A 24,234-nucleotide genomic window follows, 5' to 3' on the forward strand; every position below is an offset into this window, starting at 1 on the left:
TGAGGAAGAGGCTGGCGCCTGCACTGGGGAAGGGGCCTCTGTTCTGGGAGGAGTGGAACCCACGGGACCTGAGGCACACGAACCTTCATAGTCCGAATCCGAGTCCAAGTGCGGTACCGCACTCTGAGGGATGGAAGACTGTGGCACTGAGGTTCCTATCATGGAGCCGGTTTGCAGGATCCCAGAGGGAAACCCCCACCTGTATGGCCACGGTCCAGGCCATTGGCCTTGCGACCACACCACCATTGGTGGTACCATGGGGAAACTAGGTACCGGAACCAGGAATTGCCTGGTCTAGGCAACCTCATCGTTGTCCAAGGATGAGGTACTGATATCCAACAGCCATGTTGGTGCCATCTCCAAATACCTTGTGGTGCCGTGCGAGACATGTTATTGAGGCACTGCACCAGTGAGCGGCATGAGAAGCCCGAACGCTGGATATGCCGGGACCGGGACTTGTCCTTGGGCTTCCTGTATGGGCTAAGTGAATGGGGTCACGGTTCCAAGGAAACGTGCCGTGAGTCTGGTGATCTGCGTTTCTCTGCTCCATAGAGGTGCTCGGCTCAGTGTCAGTCCTCCGAAAAACGGTGGCGGGAGTCCGATCTAGCGGTGTCCTGACCCAAAGAGCATGGCCTCGACTCCAGGGACCACCTGCGCATCGGTGAACAGTGCCTTGGTGATGGGGACTGTCGAGCACATCTGTCCCTTGATAAGCTGCCCCGAGACACTGGTGCCAGATCTCGGTGCAGCACGCTGCTGTCCCTCAGCGTCTGCAGTACCGGCAGCACCAGGAGGTCCTTCATAGCTTGGAAGGCCTCTGGAGTCGACATCACCACTAAACGATGAGGGCTTCTACCACTCGGAGTCAGTGGAGGGCCCTTCTGAGACGGGGAGGGTTGGCAGCCCAATGTAGGTCTCACCAGGTCCCCCTTAGCCTTCTCCACAGGAGAGCTCCTCATTCCAAGCGGATCTTCTTGGACCTCTTCTTCAGAACCCAGGAGGGAGATCGGTGCCGGGCAGCTGAAGCGGGTGCCGGAGGGGCACTGCATGCCGAGGCCATCGTGCTCGGTGCCAAGTCCGATCTGCCAGGCTCTGAGGCCAGTCATCCATCAGGATGGCCCGGAGATGGATATCCTGGTCTTTCTTGGTGTGTGGGCGAAAACCTTCTGTCATTGACGTGGGCTTCCCCCAGACACTTTAGACAACTTTGATGAAGGTCGCTCCTTGGCATAGGCTTCTTACACAAAGCGCACGGTTTAAACCCCGGGGAACAGGGCATGCCCCAACCCCGGGATTCTAACTACTAACAAACTAGGACTAACTGTAACTGAAACAAGTAACTATATACACTAAAACGATGAATAGACCACTAGGGATGTTGAGAAAACACTTGCAAAGGCAAAAGCATTCAAGCACCGTCAATGGCAGCAAGAAGGAACTGGGGGGGGAACCAGCAGCACCTATATGCAGGCACATATGCGCGCCGCTGCAGAGGGTGCTAGAGCCGACGTGTATGGGTACCACTAAGGGAAAAAGTTTTCTGGCACCGGTGCATGTGGCAAGCACACTCATCTTAAATTGGGAATGAGCATGCACTCGAAGAAGAAGTTGTAAATTAGGCAGGGGATCATGAATTGAGTGATGAAGATAGAAAGACATTATACAGCTACCACGTTCACAGAGCACCATCCACTTTGAGCAGTGAATGATGCAAGGTCATGTGGAAAATAAATAGCAAAAAGCACATAACTAAAGATAGGTCTGCTCTCTTATGTATATACAGGCTGCATGAGCATTTAATTCAGGCATTTCATTACATTTGAGTACTAGACTTTTCAACCATAACATAACATACATAATCGGACCCCCCTTAAGTTAGCAATTTTAGGGGACAGGATACCTTAGGGCAATGGCTCTCAACCGGGGTATGTGTACCCCTGTTCTATATACTATACACTGAAATGTAACTACAGTATTTATATTTCAATTATTTTATAATTATATGGTAAAAATGAGAAAGTAAGCAATTTTTCACTAATAATGTGCTGTGACATTTTGTATTTTTATATCTAATTTTGTAAGCAAATAGTTTTTAAGTGAGGTGAAAATCACAAGGCAAATCAGACTCCTGAAAGGTGTACAGTAGTCTGGAAAGGTTGAGAGCCACTGTCTTAGGACAGTACTAATGAACTACAGAGCCTTCCACCTGTAGTTCAACAGTTAGAATCTAGCCCAGCTCAGTGAAAGCTGTCTCCATCTAATATATAGCTGGTGGCCCTTATATGAAATGAGTTTGGTGGGGGTCATTTCCAGCTCTCACATCACAAATTCAAGATAACATTTGGCATACATGCACTCTGCATGGAGAGGTCGAGAACTGAATGGAACATGGAGCTAGACTCCCTGTGCTATTCCTAGGACTTGTCTTCACTACCAAGTTTAAGCATGGTAGATCACAACTGTGAAGTATTAATTAGTTGGCTGGGGCTGACCACAACTTTGCAATTAATGTAGAAAAGGACAAGCACTGTGTCAGTATGTCATGATTAAGCCATAGGGGAGGTCTGAGTCTTAAACATGATTAGGTGAGACGGTGCACATGTGTCTTTGTGAACACAAAGTTGTGGTCAGCATCAGGAGAGTTAACTCCACTCTTCATAGTAACATTTTAACAATAAAATTTTGTAATGACAGCAAGGCCCCAGTGGAAATCCCATCCAGACCAGGGGTGAGGCAAGCTGATAGGGAAGTATGTCTAGGATGCTCAGCCGGCAGATAAAAGAAGTTTATTTGCCAGCACCATGATCTTTTTCTAAATTCTAATTCTTTTTTTTAATTTTTTTAATTTTTTTAATTCTAAATACAAAAAAGATTTTTAAAAAGCAAACTATATGGTTGTATGGAACTATTTGCAAATAGACAAATTAACTTAATACTGATTTGTATAAATTGCTCATGTGATAGCAACTACATTTATTTCACACATAAAAATGCACCCCAAAAGGATAGCCTCATGTCTTATAGAGCCCTCCAATCCATGCGGATCTTGGATGTATGAGGGTTGGGGAAAAAGAGAAAAACCTTTTCTTCTGGCGAGGGCAGAAAATCTAATCTCACCCCACTCCACTCCAACCCTGCATGAGACAGCTTGAAAAACTCCATGAGAGTTTTCCGCATCACCCTCTTCTACAGGTTTTCTCCTTTCTCCACCACAGTAATAATCAACAACTGACCCCATCTCAAAAGTTTCATTTACAAAGATTCTCTTCTAATAAACCAGTATTATAGGCAAGTCCTATTATAGGCAGTGCCTATTATTAAGGAAGCCCAACACTTCCCTTTATAAGATCCTGTTTTTGCTGGCTTATAACTTTGCCAAACTTTAACCATTTGGCCTGAAATTTTATGTACTAGGCATCTGCTTCAGGCTGAATTTAGGGGGGAGGGAGGAGGAAATCTCTCAGTCAAAACAGTTCCTCCCTTTCCGAGAGCAAGGCTACAGAAAAATACATTGTTTTGCTCATGTTAAAAATTCTGGTTACCATTTCTTTGAGAAGCTTTAGAACTGCTCCCCCTCCCATGCTTTGGAGCAGGAACTTTAAATTTGGCACAAGGGTTGCCTTGAGTAAAAATCCACTCAAATTTGGCCAAGTGGTAAGCCTTTGGGGGGGAAAAAACTGCAGTTTTCTCATACTCTGTAGATAGCACTTTGATTTATAGCAGCTCAAGTCTCCAAAGATGCTCTATACCCTCACAGCTCCTATGTCTGACTGAATTGCACATGAGCCAGCCCCACAGAGTGACTGAATGTGTTCCAGACCAGGGCTATAGAGGGAAGCCTGACTTTCCCTGTAATTGCTACACCCACTTGCTCTCGGCAAGAGTGCAGATGAGCATGGAAATTGAGAGCAGGTAGCCTGTCTCGTCTGTGCTCTCAGTGACCTGTCTTCTGGCCACCAAGAATGTGGAGGAGGAAGCTGTCTGATTCAAATACAGAGGAGACAGAAGCTGAACCAGGGGGAAGGAAAGGAGTAGATAAGGACAAGGAGTTAGATGAGTGTACGAGTAGAAGAGAAGGGGAGAAGAGAAACTGTGACGGGGAAAAAGGAGACTGGGGATCCAAGGAGGAAACTGGGACTTGGACAAACGATCAGGAGGGAGAGATAAGGACTGGCTGGGTAAGGAGAGTAGGATTGGAGTGAGAAGCCTGAAGAGTGGAAACTAGAACTAGATAGCCAGAAGAATGGGACTGGGATAGGGACAGGGACAGATTGGAGGGAAAGGGGCGGAAGGACTCGGTCCTGGATGGCACAAGCAGAAGACCCTGTGACCACTAGGGCAAATTCCCATCCACAGCCTGGAATGGAAACCAAGATTCCTAAATCTCACCATTCCTCTCTCATTAGCAAATACCTATCAAATCCACTAGCAAAGTGTGTCTCATCATCCTCTAGCGTTGGCTCACATAGATGATGACAAACCTACTATTGCTGTCTGTTACTCTATTAGCTCAAGGGGCAGAGATCTGTGTGGTGAATCTAAAGGTTCCAACCAAGCGGATGACCCACATGGGTATTAATCTGATGCAGCATGATGGAATTTTTCTATTTTCAGTTTGCTATTTTTAAAACCTAGGAAATTTTAAACACAAAAAACAAAGTATATTAAAAACGTTTTAAGGTTGCAAAGACAAGCTTTCAAAAGTTAGGAAATGCCAGAATTAAAGTTCAGAATTAAGAATTCAGCTCCCTTGAGTATATGTATACTGTGTCTTTAACTTCATAAATCATATGATTTTTTCCTCACAGGATTTCTGCCTCATTCAGAATGGATGGTGCTCACTTAATGAGCAACTGTTCAATATTTTGTTTTCTCTTCATTGTTCAATGTGTGGGCCTAGGCTTTATTTACTGCATACCATTCAAATCCTTCTCTGAAGACAGAATTATTCATTTCCTCATGGGCTTTTCTATGGCAATCATCACTATAGTACCTGAATATCTGAATATTGCAAATATTAATGAACTTATTTTAATAACACCCCGTGAGATGAGGGGGTTGTATTATTATCCCCATTTTACAAATGGCAATCAAAGCAGAGAGATTAAAACCAAAAGTATCCACTAATTTTGGATGCCCAGTTAGAGACACCTACAACGTGACTTTTCAGAGTAGTTAGCATCATATGTACATTACAGTTCAAAGCACAGCCCTCACTAAATTCCATAGCAGCTATGAGTCCTCAAACACTTCCATAAATCAGACCTCACCGTCTCAAGTCAGGCACCCAGAAAATGAGAAACTCATAGCTAGTGACCATCTGTGAAAAGTTTGGTTTAAGTTACTTGACCTGCATCACACAGGAACTCTATGGAATAGGTAAGCACAGAAGCCAGTTCTCCAGGACAGCATTCAGCTGCCTCAACTATCATTTCTCTTTCAACAATCCCTTGCCTTCCAACTTCTGCAACAAATGAGCAGAGTCCTACAGATAACAGCCTCCTTTACTACACAACCCACAGCAGGTCTCTCCTGTGCATTGAACAGGCAGGTATCCCATGGAAAAAAAAGTATGTGATCATGTAATTAAAGACTATCATTATGCATAGGAACAGAGATGCATAGGAAACTTTAATTCTGGCATTTCCTAAGACCGTAACTACACTAGAGAGCTTACAGCGGCACATCTGCACCAATACAGCTGTGCCAGTGTAAGATCACTCATGTAACCACTCTATGCCGACAGGAGAGAACTCTCCAGTCAGCATAATAAAACCACCTCCACAAGCAGTGGTAGCTATGTCAGTAGGAGAAGCTCTCCCACCGACATAGTGCTGTCCACACCAGCACTTCTGTCAGTATAACTTATGTCACTCAGGTGGGTGTTTTTTTCCACACCTCTGAGTGACATAAGTTATACAAACAAAAGTGGTAGTGTTGACATGGCCTAACTATTGAGTGCTTGAATGTGCAATCTTAATAATGTTCTTTTAAAATAGTTTTTTATTTGTAATATATTAATAAATTGTCAAAAGGGCCGTTGTACAGCAGGGTAGCACCAACTGGGTCTTGTTAAGGAACCATTTGAAAACACTTAACCTAATTTTTAATATACCATGTCCAACTAATTTCTGGTTCAAAGACATTTAAATAGGTCACTTCCTTAGGTCAAAGTTGGTTTTCCATCATTAGGCACTTTCAGAACACTCTGCTCCAATAACAGGAAGCATCTGAAATGATTCCTAGATTTATTTCAGGTGAAGGTAAACGCAAAATCTAGGTCACATTAATGGCATAAAATATTAAAACAAAAAATAAGACAATTATTTTATACACAATGGTCAAACTGGAACAATAAATTCCATCAGCAAATATACCCTTCAAAAGAACTTCTGGTAATAAAATTCAGATGATGTGTGCAATGAACCTATTTGGGAACTTTAAAATGTTATAGAGATAGCTACAGTTACTCTCTATCTATATTCAAAGTTTGTACATCTTAGCTCCATAGAGCTGACATTATATGGAGAGAATGTGATAATTCTGCCTCCCTCAATACTGCAATTTTATATTTAAAAAGTTAAAACTGCTCTATCAGAAACATTTATATTTATTGAGAGCTACGTAATTTAAAATGTTCAAGTTTAAAATGCTAATGATGTTTTGCACACAAAATTATAGAAATTTGTTCACAGTAAGCTTCAATTTCTTTTAATAAATCAGGATAACATTGCTAAATGAATTACACTGAATAACATTTCTAAATGAATTAAGGGTTATCAGAATCTTTATTAGGACCAAAATATGACTATTTCCCCAAACCACGACTTATAGTGTTTGCTTAATCCATGCACATTTTTGAATTATTCAAATGATCTTTTTCTATTAACTATGGGGGAGGGAAGACAACCAATGTTAAAAGCCCAGCGGTTCTGAGTAGAGACCTGTAAAGGACTATTTTTTCAATCACACTCCTGTCCCATCCCACCCCACAATACCCACTCCCACCTGCTCCTGCATTGTTTTTTGCACTTCTACCACACTCCCAGTTGGTAGAAGGAGTCACTCTTCTCTTTCTAAAAAAACAAACCTTTGGCTGCGGATTCATCTGCCCAAAGGATTCTTTTCTAAAGGATACTACAAGGGTTTAGACTGTTATTTCTGCTTGAGGAGGCTGGTAGGGTTAGTGAGGGGACATAGTCTGCAGTGTATTCAGCATGACAACTCCCATCTCCATAGTGCCTGATCTAGTAGAGCAATGGAGTAAATTACTCAGTGGCTAAATTAATTATGGGTTTGGATGAGAACTAGACAGTTACAAATTAATCCAGACAGGAGAGTGATAATGTTATAGGGCTGGTGAAAACCGTCAAAACTTACAATGGCACCGGCAATGCAGGGCAAGGAACAGAGGTGTGCAATTTGAATGCTTTATTACATCCTGGATTTCCAAATGATGGCTGTGATCATGTGCACTTTTTCCCTTCATCAGCACCTATGGAGAAGAGTGCCCTTTTCCCCCAAATGTGAGCCTCAATAAAGTTAGCCATACCTTTGTCACCTCAGAATAATACACAGGCCCACACTTTGGGCCCATTCAGAATGTGAAGCTAATGGCGAATATCACAGCTCACTTAAGTGAAGTTGCATATTGAGAGCACAATACACTACTGCTCCTGGATCTATGCTGGCTCCCAATAAATTTCTGGGAGGGATTTCAAGAGGTTGGTTTACCCTATAAAGTACTAAATGTTTTGGGACTTCACTACCTGAGACGCTGCCTCTCTTTTGAGCTGGGACTCCCTTGATATGAACAGGGCTTGGCTAACAAGGGTCTGAAGGGCACTCAGTTTTGGAATTTGTTTCCCACACTTCTGGTCAAACAAGGTGTAACCCTTCCATGCCCAGGGTAACCACCTGAAAATGCCAAGGTCAGGGCAGGCTGCAAAAGGAGAGCAGATTCTCCCAGCACTGGTGGGTGACACTGAAGTCAGACTTCCCAACCAGCCATAAACAATGCTTCTGATTTCCCACACTGGTTAGCAAGAAGCCCAAAATACAAATGCATGCAGCCCCCTTTACTGCATTTCAGTCTCCGGCTCCCAATCAGCCACCAGGCCCAGTAAAGAGACCAGCTATTTAAACTCTATATTCTTTACTAAAAAGGTTCCTCCTGACCCCAAAGGGTCAGCCACAGTACCAGATCAATATAAGTTTAGATCTTACCCAAAATACCACGCTTCCAGCCAATCCTTTAGTAACTAAAACTAAAGATGTATTATAAAGAGAAAGAAACAAACTATAAGAGAAACGTTAAAGGATTAAAGCCATCATATACATACAAATGATTTGAAAGTCCATATACATCAGGTTTCTAGAACTGTGGAGTTTGCAGGCTTTATAGTCCCTCCAGTATACATCCAGTACCTGGATGGGCCTCAGTCCTTTGTTTCACAGCTTCAGTGGCAGATGACTTGATCCAGAGGTAAGTAGGTGGCTGAAGCTGAACAGGATTGAAGACAAAATGGCTTCCAAGGCTTCTGCCTTATATATCCTCTAGCCCCTGCCATGCTATTTGTGAAATTTTACAGGAACCAAAATGGAATTCAGAGTCACATGAGCAAGTCCTGGTGACTCATCAGGTATACTTCTGGCTTTTCCCTCTGGGTCCCTTGTATCTGTGAATGTCTCAATGGGCCATTAAGCAGGCTATTGTTCTATCGCCACTCTGTCTCGGGTGTGTCTCAGACAGCACAATTTGAAATACAGATATATCAAATATATTCATAACTTCCATTACACATATAACACATGAACATAAGTACTATCATCTTACCTAGCATATTATACCCTTTCTAACAGTACCTGACATGGCATATCTTACATGAATTATTATGATTTTGACATACTGATGTCACACAATATAATAAATGCCCCCCGTCCCTCCCAATCCAGCCAGCGTGACACAGGGCTCAGCCAATATTTGTAAAACAAGGTTACTTACCAGTAACTGATGTTCCTCAAGATGTTTTGCTCATGTCCATTCCACGATAGGTGAGTGCACACCACTGTGCATGGTTCCCGGAACTTTTTTCCCCTTAGCAGATCCCATAGAAACAGCTTTGTTGACCCCTGGAGTCCCGCGCGCATGTCGCGGTATATGAGGCACTGCCGGCCCTACGCCCCCTCAGTCCCTTCTTTCTGCCAACTCCAGCAGCGGGGACGGGGGTTGGGTTGTGGAATAGACATGAGCAACACATCTCAAAGAACGTCAGTTACTGGTAAGTAACCTTGTTTTCTTCTTTGAGTGCTTGCTCGTGTCCATTCCACTATGGATGATTAACAAGCCATACCTTTAGTGGTGGGCCAGAGTTACCGGTGAGCTGCCCTCAGTACGGCTCTGCCAAATCCAGCGTCATCTCTTGCCTGCTGGACGATGGTGTAGTGGGCTGCGAAGGTATGCACCGACAACCAGGTGGCAGCTTTGCAGATGTCCTGCAGGGGCACTCTCTCCAGGAAGGCTGTAGACGAGGCCTGAGCTCTGGTTGAGTGCGCTGTGATGGTTCCGGGAAGCGGCATCCTTGCCTGCTCATAGCAGCACTTAATGCACGATGTAATCCATGAGGAGATTCACTGGGTGGAGACATGTGATCCTTTCATCCAGTCCGCCACTGCGACAAAGAGCTGCGTCGATTTCCAGAATGGCTTTGTCCTCTCGATGTAGTAGGCCAGGGCTCGTCTCACGTCCAGTGAATGCCATCTCCTCTCCTTCTCCGAACCGTGTGGTTTGGGAAAGAACACGAGGAGAAAAATATCTTTGATACAATGAAATTGGGAAACCACCTTGGGCAGGAAGGCTGGATGTGGCCTCAACTGTTCCAGGCCGATGCGAATAGTTCCAGTTGGGGAACACCCCACTTCTAGAAGAACATAGCCACCACCTCTGGGTGCAATGACCAGTCATGATGGGGTAGAAATGACCTGCTGAGGCGATCCGCCTCATCATTCCTCACTCCTGGGAAGTGAGAGGCAGTCAGGTGGAAGTCGTGCCGCACAGTGAAGTCCCACAGGCGGGTGGCTTTCTGACAGAGGGCCGAGGAACGCGCTCTCCCCTGCCTGTTTATATAAAACATGGCTGCGGTTTTGTCCGTCAGCACCTGTACCACCCTGCCCGTCAGGAATCGGAGGAACACCTCACACGCTAGGCGAATGGCCACGAGCTCCTTCACATTGATGTGCAGGTGCCTCTCCTCCCCCACCCAGAGCCCCTGAGTGCCTAGGCTGGTGCTGATGTGGGCTCCGCATCCCACATCCGAGGCATCGGAGATTAGGGTGACCAACAGGACCAGCTCCCTGAACGGGACGCCCTTCATCACCACGCTGGGAGTCCGCCACCAGTTTAGGGAGGCTAGGATTGGCGGGGGAACTGTGACCACCCAGTCCAAGGAGTGTCTGCTTGGCACATATGCCGAGGCCAACCACGCCTGAAGCAGCCTGAGTCTCAAGTGAGCTAGCCTCATTACATATGTGCAGGCCGCCATGTGGCCCAACAGCCATAGGCAGTGCCTGGCTGTTGTCGTGGGGCACCAGTGCAGCTGGGAGAAGCCAGCACCTCGAACCGTGTTTGAGGAAGGAAGGCTCTGGCCTGGGAAGCATCCAGGGTGGCCTCAATGAATTCTATGCGCTGCACCAGGGTTAGTGTGGACTTCTGCTCGTTTATGAGCAATCCCAGCCTGCTGCACGTAGAGCAAGTGAGGGTAATGCTGTTCTGCACATGAGACCTGGACCTGCCCCTGATCAGCCAGTCGTCCAGGTAAGGGAAGATTTGCACACCTCTTCGTCTCAGGTGGGCAACCACTATCGCCATGCATTTGGTGAATACCCTGGGGGCCGACGAGAGGCCAAAGGGTAGGGCTGTAAATTGGTAATGGGAACCAGCCACCATGAAACGGAGAAAATGCCTGTGGCTGGGGAGGATAGACACATGGAAATGTGTGTCCTTCAGGTCGAGGGCGGCATACCAGTCTCCTGGATCCAGGGAAGGGATAATGGAGGCTAGGGAGACCATGTGAAACCTGAGTCATTTGACTAATAGGTCTAATATGGGTCTCAGACCCGCCTTCAACTTGGGAATGAGGAAGTACCTCGAATGAAACCCTTGCCCCCTTCTGCCTTGAGGGACCATTTCCACCGCTCCTAGGTTGAGGAGGGTGTCCACTTCCTGCAAGGGGAGTTGCTCGTGAGAGGGATTCCTGAAGAGGAACAGGGGGAGAGTTGTGGGGGGGGGGTAGATGTGAATTGTAGGGCGTAGCCCAGAAGGACTATCCCGAGGACCCAACGGTCCAATGTGATGCTTGACCATTCAGCGTAGAAGGATCTTCATCTGTCTAGGAAGGGGCGGGGCGGATCCAGGGAGGCGGTAGGGGTACCACCCTCGAGCGCACCATCAAAACTGCCCTTTTCGATTGCCCGGGCGGGGGGCCCCTGCTGGGATGCTGAGGACGAGCTAGGGGGCTGATTTCGCCTTCTAAACCCCCTATTTCTGTCCCTGCCCCTATAGAGCTGGAAAGGCCTAGGCGTGGGCCTTGGCTGCTGCTGTGCCTGTGGCCATGACTGCCGCCTGGAAGCCTGGGGCGTGTACAGGCCCAGGGAGCGAAGCGTGGCCCCGGAATTTTTAAGACCGTGCAGCTTCGCATCGGTCCGATCTGAAAACAGGCCCGACCCATCAAAGGAGAGGTCCTGAAAGACTGCTGCACCTCCTGCGACAGCCCGAGGACTGCAACCACGAGCACCGCCTCATGGGGATGGTGGAGGCCATTGCCCTACTCGCTCAGTCTGCAGCACCACTGGACACCTAGCCACTGTAATTCCTTCATCCAGGACAGTGGCAAAGTCTGCAGCCTGGTCTTGGGACAGGGCCTCAGCGCACTGCCTGAGGGAATCCCACAAGTTAAAATTGTACCTGCCCAGTAGGGCCTGGTGGTTGGCAATCCTGAACTGCAGGGCTGCCATTGAATAAATCTTTCTCCCAAACAAGTCCAGTTTCTTATTGTCCTTGTTTCTGGGAGTGAACCCCAGATGACCTTGTCTGTCCCGCTGGTTGGCTGCATCAACCACCAGGGTTCCCGGAGCCGGGTGGGTGAACAGAAACTCGAACCCTTCGGCCGGGACATAATACTTTTCTCGGCCCCCTTTGATGTAGAGGCGACCAAGGCGGCAGTTTGCCACAGGGCCTTGGCAATTTTAAGGACCCTGTCATGGACAAGTAGAGCCACCCTTGTCCTCCACTAACTCTTTGACCTCCAGCCGTAAGTTAGAGGCCACCCTCTTAAGCAGCTCCTGGTATGCCCTGAAATCTCTCAGTGGAGCCATGTGGTCCCTGGAGAAGGTCGTCTGGGAAGGAGGAGGAGGACTTCCAAGGTGCAACCTGTGGCTGATCCCCCCCTGACAACCAGGAGCACCCGTGGAGGGTCCCTCCTCTGGGTCCGATTCCTCATCCGAGGAATGGTCTCTATGGTCTCTTTGTGCAGTACAGGAGGCGCAGACTGAACCCTCGATGATAGGATGGACTGTGGCTCCAGTCCCACCTGGACGCCCCATGGGCCCCAATAAGGCCATTGCTGTTGCCATTGACCCTGTGGCCAACCAGGGGCTGGCTGCAGCACTGGCTGAGGTGTCTCATGGTGACGTCAGCTGGCCTTACTAGTATCCCGACAGCTGCCCCCCTTTCAGGATCCCGAGCCACTGGAGCGGTGGTGCCAAGACCGCCTCCGGCCCTTGGTGCTGCTCCGTGCTGAGGACCGTCCTCTCGATGCTTCCGACATGGAGGACGATGAGGATTGCCTTCGTCTCCACGATCGGTGCCAGTAAGCGGAGGCGCGCTCTGAAGAGCTCGATGTCATTGAACGCTGTCTCGGCACCAACGTCTTTCGGTGCCGTTTGCCCTTACGAGAACGGGAATGGTGCCGCTGTGAGCTTCGCGATGCCAAACCAGACTACATTGACTGGGTTCTGCGTTCCCTTGAGGGCAACCAGGTTCTGTGCTGCACCAGTGCGGGCGAACTCCTCAGTGCCTGGCTCCCCGACAGCAACCGGGTTCTGTGCCGCCTCGTTGCAGGAGACTTCCTCGGTACCAGGGATTGGGAACTGGAACTGTTCCCACGCCGTGGGCCTCGAGCGGTGCCGCCTTCTCTGTGCTGCCTCCGGTGTCGGGGACCGACTTCGGTGCCGAGGGGGGGACCGGCTCAACAAGGTTGACTCAGAGCGACTGTTAGGGGAGCGTCCTCGCTCTACCCCGGATGGCTGTCCGGCGGGAGACCTTTCCACCCCTGCCGGGGGTCTCCACCGCCCTTCGGGGAGACCCAACGCAGGTTTGCCCCAAGAAACCAGCCCCTTCTCCCCATGGGAGGAAGGGGCGGAGGTGGGTAGGCAAGGCCAGCAAGGATCTTGCCGCCTGAAAAGCCTCCGGTGTGGACGGCATCGGCAGGGGCACTCCCCCACTCCCAGGAGTCAGGGGAGGCTCCCTGCTTGGAGATGCAGGCACCGGAGAGGACTCGATGGGTCATAGCCGGTGCATCTCCACACACCTGTACCGGCAGCGCAGGGGAGTGTCCGCGCTCCGTGCACTGCCACTTCTTCTTCTTCTTCAGCGCCAGGGATGCCTCTCGACGACAAGTTGCTGTCGGTGCCGGGGGTGTACTCTGTACCAAGGACACGCTCGGCGCCAAGGTAGATCGGGTCAGCTTGAAGGCCAGGCGGAGCGCTGCCTCCATCAGCATGGCTTTTAACCAAATATCTCGGTCCTTTTGGGTCCTTGGTTTAAAAGCCCTGCAGATTTTACATTTTTCTTTTCTGTGCTCTTCCCCCAAGCACCTAAATCAGCGGTCACGGGAGTCGCTGTGCGGGAAAGCCTTCCCGCAGGAGGCACACAGCTTAAAGCCAGGTGACACCCTAAGCCCCTCCGGGCTTCTAATCGATCTAAACTAACACTACTTAACAACTACTTAACTAAGGTATTGAAAGAACAAAGTTCAAACAATGGGGAATAGTACTTGCAAAGAACAAGGCTAGTTCCAGCAACCATCATGGGCGGAAAGAAGGAACTGAGGGGGCGTAGAGCCATCAGTGCCTCATATACCGCGGCATGTGCGTGGGACTCCAGGGGGCAACAGAGCCGGCCTTATGGGATCTGCTAAGGGGAGAAAAGTTCCGGGAACCGTGCACGGTGGTATGCACTCACCTACAGTGGAATGGACATGAGCAATCACTCGAAGAAGAACCTTCTTGACATGGTGCAAAGCCCAATTCTTTCTGCTCACTTTTTGAAAAAGGGGTGGGCTGTGTGTTGAAAGGGTTTGCTGGAGATGTACGTATATCATATGGTACATTTTTAAGTTTACAGACAGGTACCGAGGGCAAGGAATGGGTGCCTAGAGGTTGTATTCAAATACAATCGTATTTGTCTATGAAGATGATCTAGGAAAATTCTAAAATACATAACTCTGAATGAGAAGGCAGGTGAGCTAATATCTTTTATTGGACCAACTTCTGTTGGTGAAAGAGTCAAGCTTTCAACCTTACACAGATTGTCTTTTACAGTATGTGTTAACTACCTATGCTAAACAATACATTCCATGTTGTATTTAGCTGCGACAACATGAGTGCCTTTCCCAGACCTGAAGAAGAGCTCTGTGTAAGTATGTAAGCTAGTCTCTTTCACCAACAAAAATTTGTTCAATAAAACATTTACCTCATCCACCCTGTCTCTCTAATATCCTGGGACCAACACATCTACAACAACACTGAAAATAACTATGATTGGCAGTGGCCAGTTAATACACATTCCGTCAAACTAAGAATTAACTTCTGTCTCCCTTCTTTAAGTGAGTGGTTTCGTTCTTGTGGAAAACATAAAACCAGTAAAATACATTTCCAACTTATTGTTTACACAAACAAACTTTAGTTTAGGTGAACCACAAAGTATTGAAGTATTTAGCCAGCTTTATTCCAGTAATATGCAGTCAGTTTTCCATCATGTAATAAAAAGTCATACAGCAATCAAGTTACTGTTCCAGAGAATCAACAGTATAAGTTGTCTTGTTGTTCCTCGATCATTACACAGAAAAATAAGGTAGTTTCATTCTTATAAATTATGGCAACCACTAATGGGACACACAACTTGCCTTAGGTTACTATTGTAAATAGCTTTTTCATTCAAGGTTATACAACATAAACAGTTAAAAGTGATTTTAGTGGAAATGTGATTAAACTAAATACATCATAACTACATATAGATTTATTAAAACTGGCTAACTCTCTGTTTCAAACAGCCTGAAATGATTTGTTGGCAAAGGCAACGGGGGAGGGGAAGAAGATTATGTTTTAAGGACATGTTTTAAAATTAGGCTATTGAAGCAAATTAGAGCAACTCCTTCTGTTCCATTTACTAGAAATGTAATAGGGAGCAAATTCTTCATCTTTCAAGTTACAATGATGTAATAGAATAGATCCCTTAAACACACACACCCCCACCCACCCACCGACCCACCAGTTCCAAGTCCTATTCTCACTTTACAAACTGGACAAGTTGTAAAGGCCAGGAGGTCTAGACAACATTTATTTAACAGTAACTCAGAAAAAACACCCACTATAGATGCTTTTCAGGGAAAATCCTTTGCTACCATAAATAGGCCATGGCTGAGATCTGGAAGTATTCTCAAAAACTCAACATCAAAGGGATAAATTTCACTTTTAATAAAGTATTGCATATATGCATACAGTATTGTATAACAAAAATAGTTTTAAGCTAAACATGGCACCTCGGTAATATGACATTTATCATTTCAAAGAGACAAATAGAGAGACAACTCCTAGTGGCTTCCATAAAAGGAAAAAGAAAAAAAGATTGAGAGAGTGGTGGGGTGTTGTGTGATAATCCTACCTTGCACCTAGTGAGTACTTGATAGGTCAAAAACTTCATAAATCCTTTCCGCCCATGTACGTTTTATTACATATAGTGCAGGGAAATGTCAAAATAAATGCTAGAATATCAATTTTGGGGAAAAATGAGGGGAAGAAAAAAGAAAGCCCAAGCAATAGTTCAGACCTCCTAAACAAGGTACCTACAGGATAGCAAGTGAGGGGTGAAGGAGTAAAGGGGAGAAAATCTTGTAGTTTTAATTCTTTCTATCAGTAAGAAAAAGAATGTGTAAATTTTAGAGTTACACATTATGCCGTGACTGTCCTTTTAAAATGTGTAAAATGATCAAGTGAAAATAAATTGGATTTTTTTAAATCTAGAATATTATCTTGCAAATGAAGAGACAATATTTGTGTAGCTGGAATAAATACCTTATATTAAGCCTCCCATTCTGAGCGGTTTCATAGATTAATAGATTCTAATTGCAACTTCCAACTCCTATTAGCCTCAATGGAATTTAATGAGTCCCTAACATTAAGGGTATGTCTACACTGCAAAGAAGTGTGTTCTCAACCCAGTTTAGCTAACCTGAGTTAGTTAATTCAGGGTTAAAAGAGCAGTGAAGACACAATGGATATATCTACACTGTGAAAAACAAACAAACAAACGAAAAACCGTGGCAGCAAGTCAACTGACTGAGGCTCATAGGGCTCACACTGCAGGACTAGAAATAGCAGTGTAGACGTTCCTGCTCAGGCTGGAGCTTGGGCTCGGAAACCATGTTAGTGAGATGGGTTTCAGAGTCCAAGATCCAACCTCAGCAGGAACGTCTGCACTGCTACTTTTAGCCCCGCAAGCCGAGTCAGTTGACCTGGGCTCTGAAACTCGCTACCACGTGGGATTTGTTGGTGGGTTTTTTTTGGTTTTTTTGAGGGGTGAGGGGGGCAGAGAAGGAGGGGTTCAGTGTAGACATACCCAGTAATTTAGCTTTTAACTTGGATTAGCAGTTTGAGTAGGCTCCGTAACTCGAGTTGCTAGCATGAGTTAAAATGCCAATATGCCATGTCTTCACTGCTATTTTAACCTGAGTTAGCTAACTCGGGTTTGCTAACCCAAGTTAAGAACACACTTTATTTTTCCTGCACTGTAGACATGCCCGTAGGATTGAGCCCTCTTCAAAAATTTCCCTAGCGTAAGACAAAGCCTCCACACAAATCTTTTCTATTAGTTATGTTACTTCAGACTAAAAGTTAGAATAAGACAACAGTATAAAAAATACACATAGAAAAGGGAACTTACTGTTTTATTCCGTAATCTAATTATGTCCGAGACAGAGCCAGCTCCACAATACTCCATAACAATCCATAAATCTGTGTTCTTAAAGTAGCTGCCATAGTACTTGACAACATAGGGACTAAATATAAACACAAAACAATTGAGAGTCATATATTAATGATCATCAACATTGTGAAAAGATCTCCATAGTCAGTTCTAATAAAGTGAGAATTTGGGAGTCACTAGGACAGCCAAAAATTATGTTGTGCAGTTGAGTGAAATTTTAGTTCATGAGGGGATGAGAGGATTACCTTAATCAAGGCTTTGAAAAGGCTTTTTTTTTACATCCAGAAGTTTGGCTATTTAACCAAAATGACAGAGGCACCTGTTGAATGACCTCTAATATTCCCACACCCATAAAAATAAATAAAAAGATCTCCCAAATCACCAGTTTCTTTCTGATGAAGGACAAGCACCTTCTCCACCCCTTTTCCTTGGGAAAAGCCTATTCTCCTTTTCAGGATCTTCAGGATCCTTCTCCTTTTTCTCTTTTACAGTATTGAGTGGACAGCATGGAAATTGTTCTAAGCTTCCCATTTTTTTCAATACAACTGCAGGAATCCATTTAAAAAACAAACCTGAACAGCTACCTGAATATTGTTCAGTCTAATGTTTTGCTATAGAAATATTTAAGGAACTCTAAGTGCATTTTTCATATTACGTTTTAACAGAACACTGTTATTTATATAGTGCCATAAATTGTGCATGTTCTATCACCATTCATCAACATATCAAACAAAGGACATAAATCCTCCTCTGAGCTCAGGGACCAAAGCACAAGAGACTATGATAAAATATAGAAAAGAGCCTCCAATCAGAAAAGAAAGCAGCCCCTGTAACTTGTATGCTTAATGAATTAGGGGTTTTCAGGAACTTCTTAAAGTGAAGAGGCAAAACGAATATATTAATTGGAGAACTGTTTTCAGACTGACATTAGATACTTTTTGTAGTTTGGCACCAATAAGGCACTTATTGCAGCTTCTGACATGGGCCTCCTTTCACTGCAGCCTGGGTTTCAGTCTCACATACAGTTTTTGTTTTGTTTTATTTAAGCAAACTTAAGACTCTCCTCCTTGCCTAGATCACAGTTTCTATAGCTTCCTCTATCAACATATTCTACTGCAAACTCAAACCCACCACAAAAGCAACAGCTGTGATGGAATATTTGAGATATTGCAGGTATTACATACCAGTGCCTATGTATATTATAAAATCCATTTCAGCCTTATTGAAAATACACATTGGCATTTGAATCTTGCCTCTTACCATTATCTCTCTCTCTAAAGTTAAAAATTTAGTACTATTTCCATAGCATAAATTCTGAAGACTTTTATTATAAATATTAATAAGATATAATAAAAGGAGTAACACTTATTTACAATTTACACATACAATTTAAATATTTAAAGCAACTGTATAGGCAGGCCTGGCAGCACTTTTTCAGGGGTTGCTTGTGCCTACACTAGAGAAACAGAACAGTTTTAAATACCATCTGTGCAGTGTTTCCACACTAGCTGCACTGTTTCAGTTTAAAGTTTTATCCTGCATTCATACCTGCTCTCAGGGATATAAAAATTGATGATTTTTAAAAAACAAATAAAAATAAATCAGATTTTGTTAACTGAAATTAAATATTTTTCCTTTTTAAAAATAAAGCTATTTAAAATAAAATTTTAAGCTGTGACAACATATGTCAAGGCCTAAATTTACTGTAATCTATTAAAATCATTTAAATTAAATTACAAAATTTAATATTAAGCAGTACATACTTGCTGCCAAAGTTTTTAAGAAAGTTAAACGACTGAACTGGTGGAAATCACTGGCTAAGCACTTTTTGACAGCAGTGGTCTCTTCTGCATTCTTCATTTCTGTCATTCAGATAGTTCAGTTCAATGACTAGTTTATTCAAAGTTAAGACAGTTATCGCAATTTCCTCCAATATCCTTGAAAGACCTTATTGTATTAAGTTTGCATATTACTGTGGGACAGGACTTGATGTAACCTCTCAGGAGGAGAGAGGGATGTGACAGATATTGCAAAAAGATGCAATATCCTTGAGGTTCCTGTTTTAAGTTAATGGTTTATGTATGATTGTGTTTATTCCATGGAGGCGGGCTACCATAGCTCTTCACTGAACTAAGAACAGTGCGTGGTGATTAAGGCAAATCATCCAGGTTGTAGCACTCACCCCCAAGAGGTACCATCTCCTGAGGAAACTCACACATACTAATTGGATTCTCCAGAGAACAACGGACAAAGAAAGGACTTTTGGATAAACAGCTTGAGTTTAAACTGACACAGGTCCTTCTTCCTGACCAAGCAAATGGTTCGGGGACCTTGTGTCTAATGAGGGTCCCCAATCCTTCTGCTAGGGTTGGAAGGACTTGACCTACTAAGGCCTCACAAGACTGATGAGTGACCTCTGGTAAACTTTTTAGCATGCAGGTAGGTTCTTTTGTTGTTTTAATATATTTTCTTTGTAATGCTTTCACCTTAAGAATAAATGTGCTTGCTTAGAAAGACCTGTGTGATAACTTATATGCAGGCAATATACTGGGCATAGCCTTCAAAAAGAAAGCAATACAGAGATGCTGGCCTGTCTAGGCAGTCTAGCGTGCTGGGAATATCACAGTATAGGCAGGCAACTCTGCAGCCTAGAAAAACCACTGATCAGGGAGGAGAGAGATACGTATTTCTGTTCAGGAGAGGTGATAACTGAGGATCCAAAAGACTAGAGTGGGTGTTCTTGATGGACCAGCAGTGGGGAATACAGATACAGTTGTCTGTAACTGTGACACCAATCAGGAACTGAAAAAGCAGGAAAGCTTGTTTTCCTCTTCCAATCTAAGACTAAAAACTAGTTATGAGAGGAGGAGATTTACTACTTCTAAAATCTCGAAGGACTTGGTAATCAGAAATAATCAGTTCAATTCACTAACTTCAGACTTCCTTTGTTTAAGAAATCAGTTAGTTTTAAATGTAAAAAAAATGGTTATCTACCTCCTCCTAACTGTTGTTCTCCGAGATATGTTGCTCATGTCCATTCCAAGTAGGTGTGTAAGAGCTGCGTGCACAGTCATCAGAAGGTTTTCCCCTAGCAGTACCCCCCTGCAGTCATGGCACTATGGCGCCATATATAGGGCCCTGCCGATCCGCCACTTCTTCGGTTCCTTCTTGCCGACTGGCTCCAACAGAGGGAAAGGCGGGTGTGTCTCGGAATGGACATGAGCAACACATCTCAAAGAACAACAGTTACAAGAAGATAGGTAACCATTTTTTCTTCTTCGAGTACTTGCTCATGTCGATTCCAAATAGGTGACTCCCAAGCTGACCATAGGAGGAGGGATCAGAGCTCACAGAATCAGATTGAAGCACTGCTCTGCAGAATGCTGCATCGTCCCTGGCCTTCTGGGTGATGGTATAATACAAGATGAACATGTGGATTGATGACCACGTCACAGCCCTGCAGATATCCTATGTAGGGACATGCACCAGGAACGCAGCAGAGGAGGAGGCCTGCGCCCTTGTGGAATGCACTGTCAGTGTTGGAGCTGGCACCTTTGCCAGGTCATAGCAAATGCTAATGCAGGATGTAATCCAAGATGAAATCCTCTGGGAAGACACCGAGAGACCCTTCATTCTGCCCGCTTCTGCAACAAAAATTTGGTTCAATTTATGAAATGGTCTTGTCTTCTCAATGTAGAATGCCAATGCCCACCTGACATCTAGGGAATGGGGGCATCGTTTTGGTGTGTAGTTCAGGGAAGAATACTAGGAGAAAGATGTCCTGAATGAAACATTAACTTAAAAACAGTGGACCCCAAGGATACTGCATCTTTTTGCAATATCTGTCACATCCCCCACTCCTCCTGAGAGGTTACATCCAGTCCTGGCCCACTCTAATAAAACCTTAGGGAGGAAGGCCAGGTGGGGACATAGCTGGAACTTGTGCTTATGGAATACTATATATGGGGGACTGGATGTCAGGGTCTTGAGTTCAGAGACCCTCCTGGCTGAGGTTATCAAAACCAGAAACGCCATCTTCTACGAGAGGTAGAGAAGCAAGCATGTTGCTAAGGGCTCAAAGCGAGGCCCTCATCAGCCTGGAGAGCACTAGTTAAGGTCCCAGGTCAGTATAGGGGCAATAAACCTGGGCGTATCCAGACCCTTGAGAAAACAGGTCACCAGTGGGTTGGCAAAGACTGATCGGTCATCCACCCTGGGATGGAACACTAATATCGCCGTTAAGTGCACTTTTAGGGATGATACCACCAAACCTAGCTGTTTCAAGTGCAGCAGGTAGTCCAAGATGGAGAGTATTGATGCTTGCATGGGTGGGGTGCCCTTCTGCATTGTTCACTTTGAGAATTTCTTCTGCTTGGCTAAGTATGTGGCCCTGGTGGATGGTCTCCTGCTGCTGAGGAGGACCTCTCTAACAGGTTCTGAGCATGTCAACTCTATGGGGTTTAGCTATGAAACTTCCATGATGTAAGATGGAGAGACTTGAAGTTGGGATGCTGGAGGCAGCCGTGGTCCTGGGTGATTAGGTCCAGCAACACTGGAAGGGCAATTGGAGCAGCCGCTGACAGTTCTAGTGGCACTGTGTACCAGTGTTGCGGGGCCAAGCTGGGCTATCAGTTTGATGGATGCTCTTTCCCTCTTGACCTTGAGCAGGACTTTGTGAATGAGCAGAAAAGGGGGGGAACGCATGAAGCAGGTGGCCTGTCCATGGCAGGAGGAATGCATCTGCAACCAAGCCCGGGCTGGGGTTCAAGAATGAGCAAAACTGCTGACACTTTCTGTGGAGTTTTGTCATGAACAGATCTATCTGGGGAACTCCCCACCTTTGGAAAATGCTGTTTATGATGTCCAGACAGATAGACCATTCATGATTGTGGAAGGACCCACTGAGATGGTCTGCTAGCTTGTTTTGGGATCCCAGGAGGTAAGATGCTGTGACGCGCTGTACCCCATTGTTCACCCTTATAGTGTAACTGTGTATTTTTTAATGCAAAGTATGTCATATAAGGTGTTTTTGGAATGCTCGTGACATGCAGAACATTATTGTTATGATAGTATGCTTCTTACAATGTCACATGCACGGTTATGAAACTCTGCTGTGTAATATTTCCAAATGTGTGTCTCACATGGCTTGAATTGATCCAGGAAAATGCAAAGCACAGTGAGAGCTCATGCCTTGCTGAGATATGCATACAGGAACAATAGAAAGGGCCTGAGCACCTGATAAGGCGATGCTCATTTGACTCAAGTGGAGGAAACCATACCCATCGCCAGACATGGATGATCACCTGACCCCAAGGGGTGACAAGGAAACATGTTAAAGGCAGAAGCATTTTTGTCTCTGGAGCTTTCTCTTGTAATCCATCTACGAAGGAACATCAAGCAACTGACAGCCTGCCCACGGGGGGACCTGGCTGAAGGAGTCAGCTCAGCCAGCCTGCGTGGTAAGATTAACTATCAAAGACTGTATGGCTACTGAAGTGTTAAGTTTAGTTTAGAATGCAATTTACCTTTTTATTTCTTCCCGATCAATCTGACTCATAATCACTTAAAATCTTCCTATGCTTAATAAATTTATTTGTTTATTTTATCTAAAGCAGTGCATGTGGTTTGAGTGTGTATAGAGACTTCCTTTAGAGTGACAGAGCTGTTGTATATCAATTTCATTGATAAATTGACTAACCTATGAACTTGCAGAGTTTAATGACAAGCACTGAACTCTGTAAGATGGCAGTTTCTAGGGTTGCATCTGGGACTGGGGATATCAGCTGGGGGTTTTTCTGTTGAAGAATCCCACAAGTGGCTGGCTAAAAGCACTCATTCACTAAAATAGGAGCTGCTTATCTGTCTTCCAGATGGGACTGGAAGGTTTGGCAGGCTAAGTGAACTGTTTTCAGCTCCCTGACATCAATGTGAAGTGCGAGCTCTGCTTGGGACCAGAGGCCTTGAGTCCTGAGGGTCCCTAAATGAGCTCCCCACCCCAACATTGATGCGTCCTTGACCAGAGTCATCAAGGGTTGGGACCTGAAAAGGGTACTCCCGCGCCTATTGATTGCGCATTAAGCCACCACAGGACTTGAGAACCCGAAGGGCAAGCAAAACTGCCATGTCCAAATTGTCTCTGTTCAGGCAGAATGACAATGCCAGCCAAGCCTGGAGAAGTCTGAGTTGAAACCTCGCAAGTTGGACCATGTATGTGCGTGTAGCCATGTGGCAGAGCAGCTTCAAGCAGTTCCGTGTCATCGTGGTAGGGAAGCACCTGAGATATTTTATGATGGAACAAATAGTGAGGAAGCGAGATTCTGGCAGGGGAGCCCCGGCTTGAGTGGAGTCCAAGGCAGCTCCAATAAATTCTATCCTCTGGGTGGGGGATAGTGTTGACCTGGGGACATTCAGCAGTAGGCCCAGTCTGCTGAATGTCAACTATATCAGACACACATGAACTTCTACCTGTGCCTGGAGTGGCCCTTGACCACCCAGTCATCTAGGTACAGAAACACCTGAACCTGATGTCTCCTCAGGAAGGCAGTGATGACAACTGCCCTGCATTTGGTGAATACTCGGAAGGCCGCTGACAGCCCAAAGAGGAGGACTGTAAATTGATAATGAATGTGGTTTATCACGAATCTGAGGAATCTTCTGTGGGACAGGATTGTTGATATATGAAAATAAGCATTCTTGAAGTTGAGGGCGGCATACCAGTCCCCTGGATCCAAGGAAGGAATGATGGCGGACAAGCATATCATGTGAAATTTCAACTTTTTCATGAATCTGTTGAGATTTCGCAGGTCGAGAATGGGTTTGAGACCTCTTTGTTTTTCAGAATTAAGAAATAATAGTAGACCCCCTTTCCCCCCTGAGTAACCTCCTCCACTGCTCCTGCATTCAGGAGTGCTTGTACTTCCTGTATAAGAAGTTGCTCATAAGAGGGGTCCCCTTAAGAGGGATGCAGCGGAAGG

At 45.3% G+C, this 24,234-nt stretch overlaps 1 protein-coding gene across 4 annotated transcripts in view; it reads right to left on the reverse strand.

Annotated features, from left to right (window-relative positions):
- STK3 (serine/threonine kinase 3) overlaps nucleotides 1-24,234 on the reverse strand; it is a 269,719-nt gene that overhangs the window by 215,288 nt on the left and 30,197 nt on the right. For all 4 annotated transcript variants that reach the window (XM_067537086.1, XM_067537107.1, XM_067537093.1 and 1 more), the window contains one exon: nucleotides 17,219-17,333. In XM_067537086.1, the coding sequence (XP_067393187.1) occupies nucleotides 17,219-17,333 (115 nt within the window). The remainder of the gene's footprint in view (nucleotides 1-17,218; nucleotides 17,334-24,234) is intronic.

Source organism: Emydura macquarii, unplaced genomic scaffold (genome assembly GCF_026122565.2).
Source record: "Emydura macquarii macquarii isolate MOO-44397 ecotype Brisbane River unplaced genomic scaffold, CSIRO-AGI_Emac_v2 contig_383, whole genome shotgun sequence".
Taxonomy (NCBI): domain Eukaryota; kingdom Metazoa; phylum Chordata; order Testudines; family Chelidae; genus Emydura; species Emydura macquarii.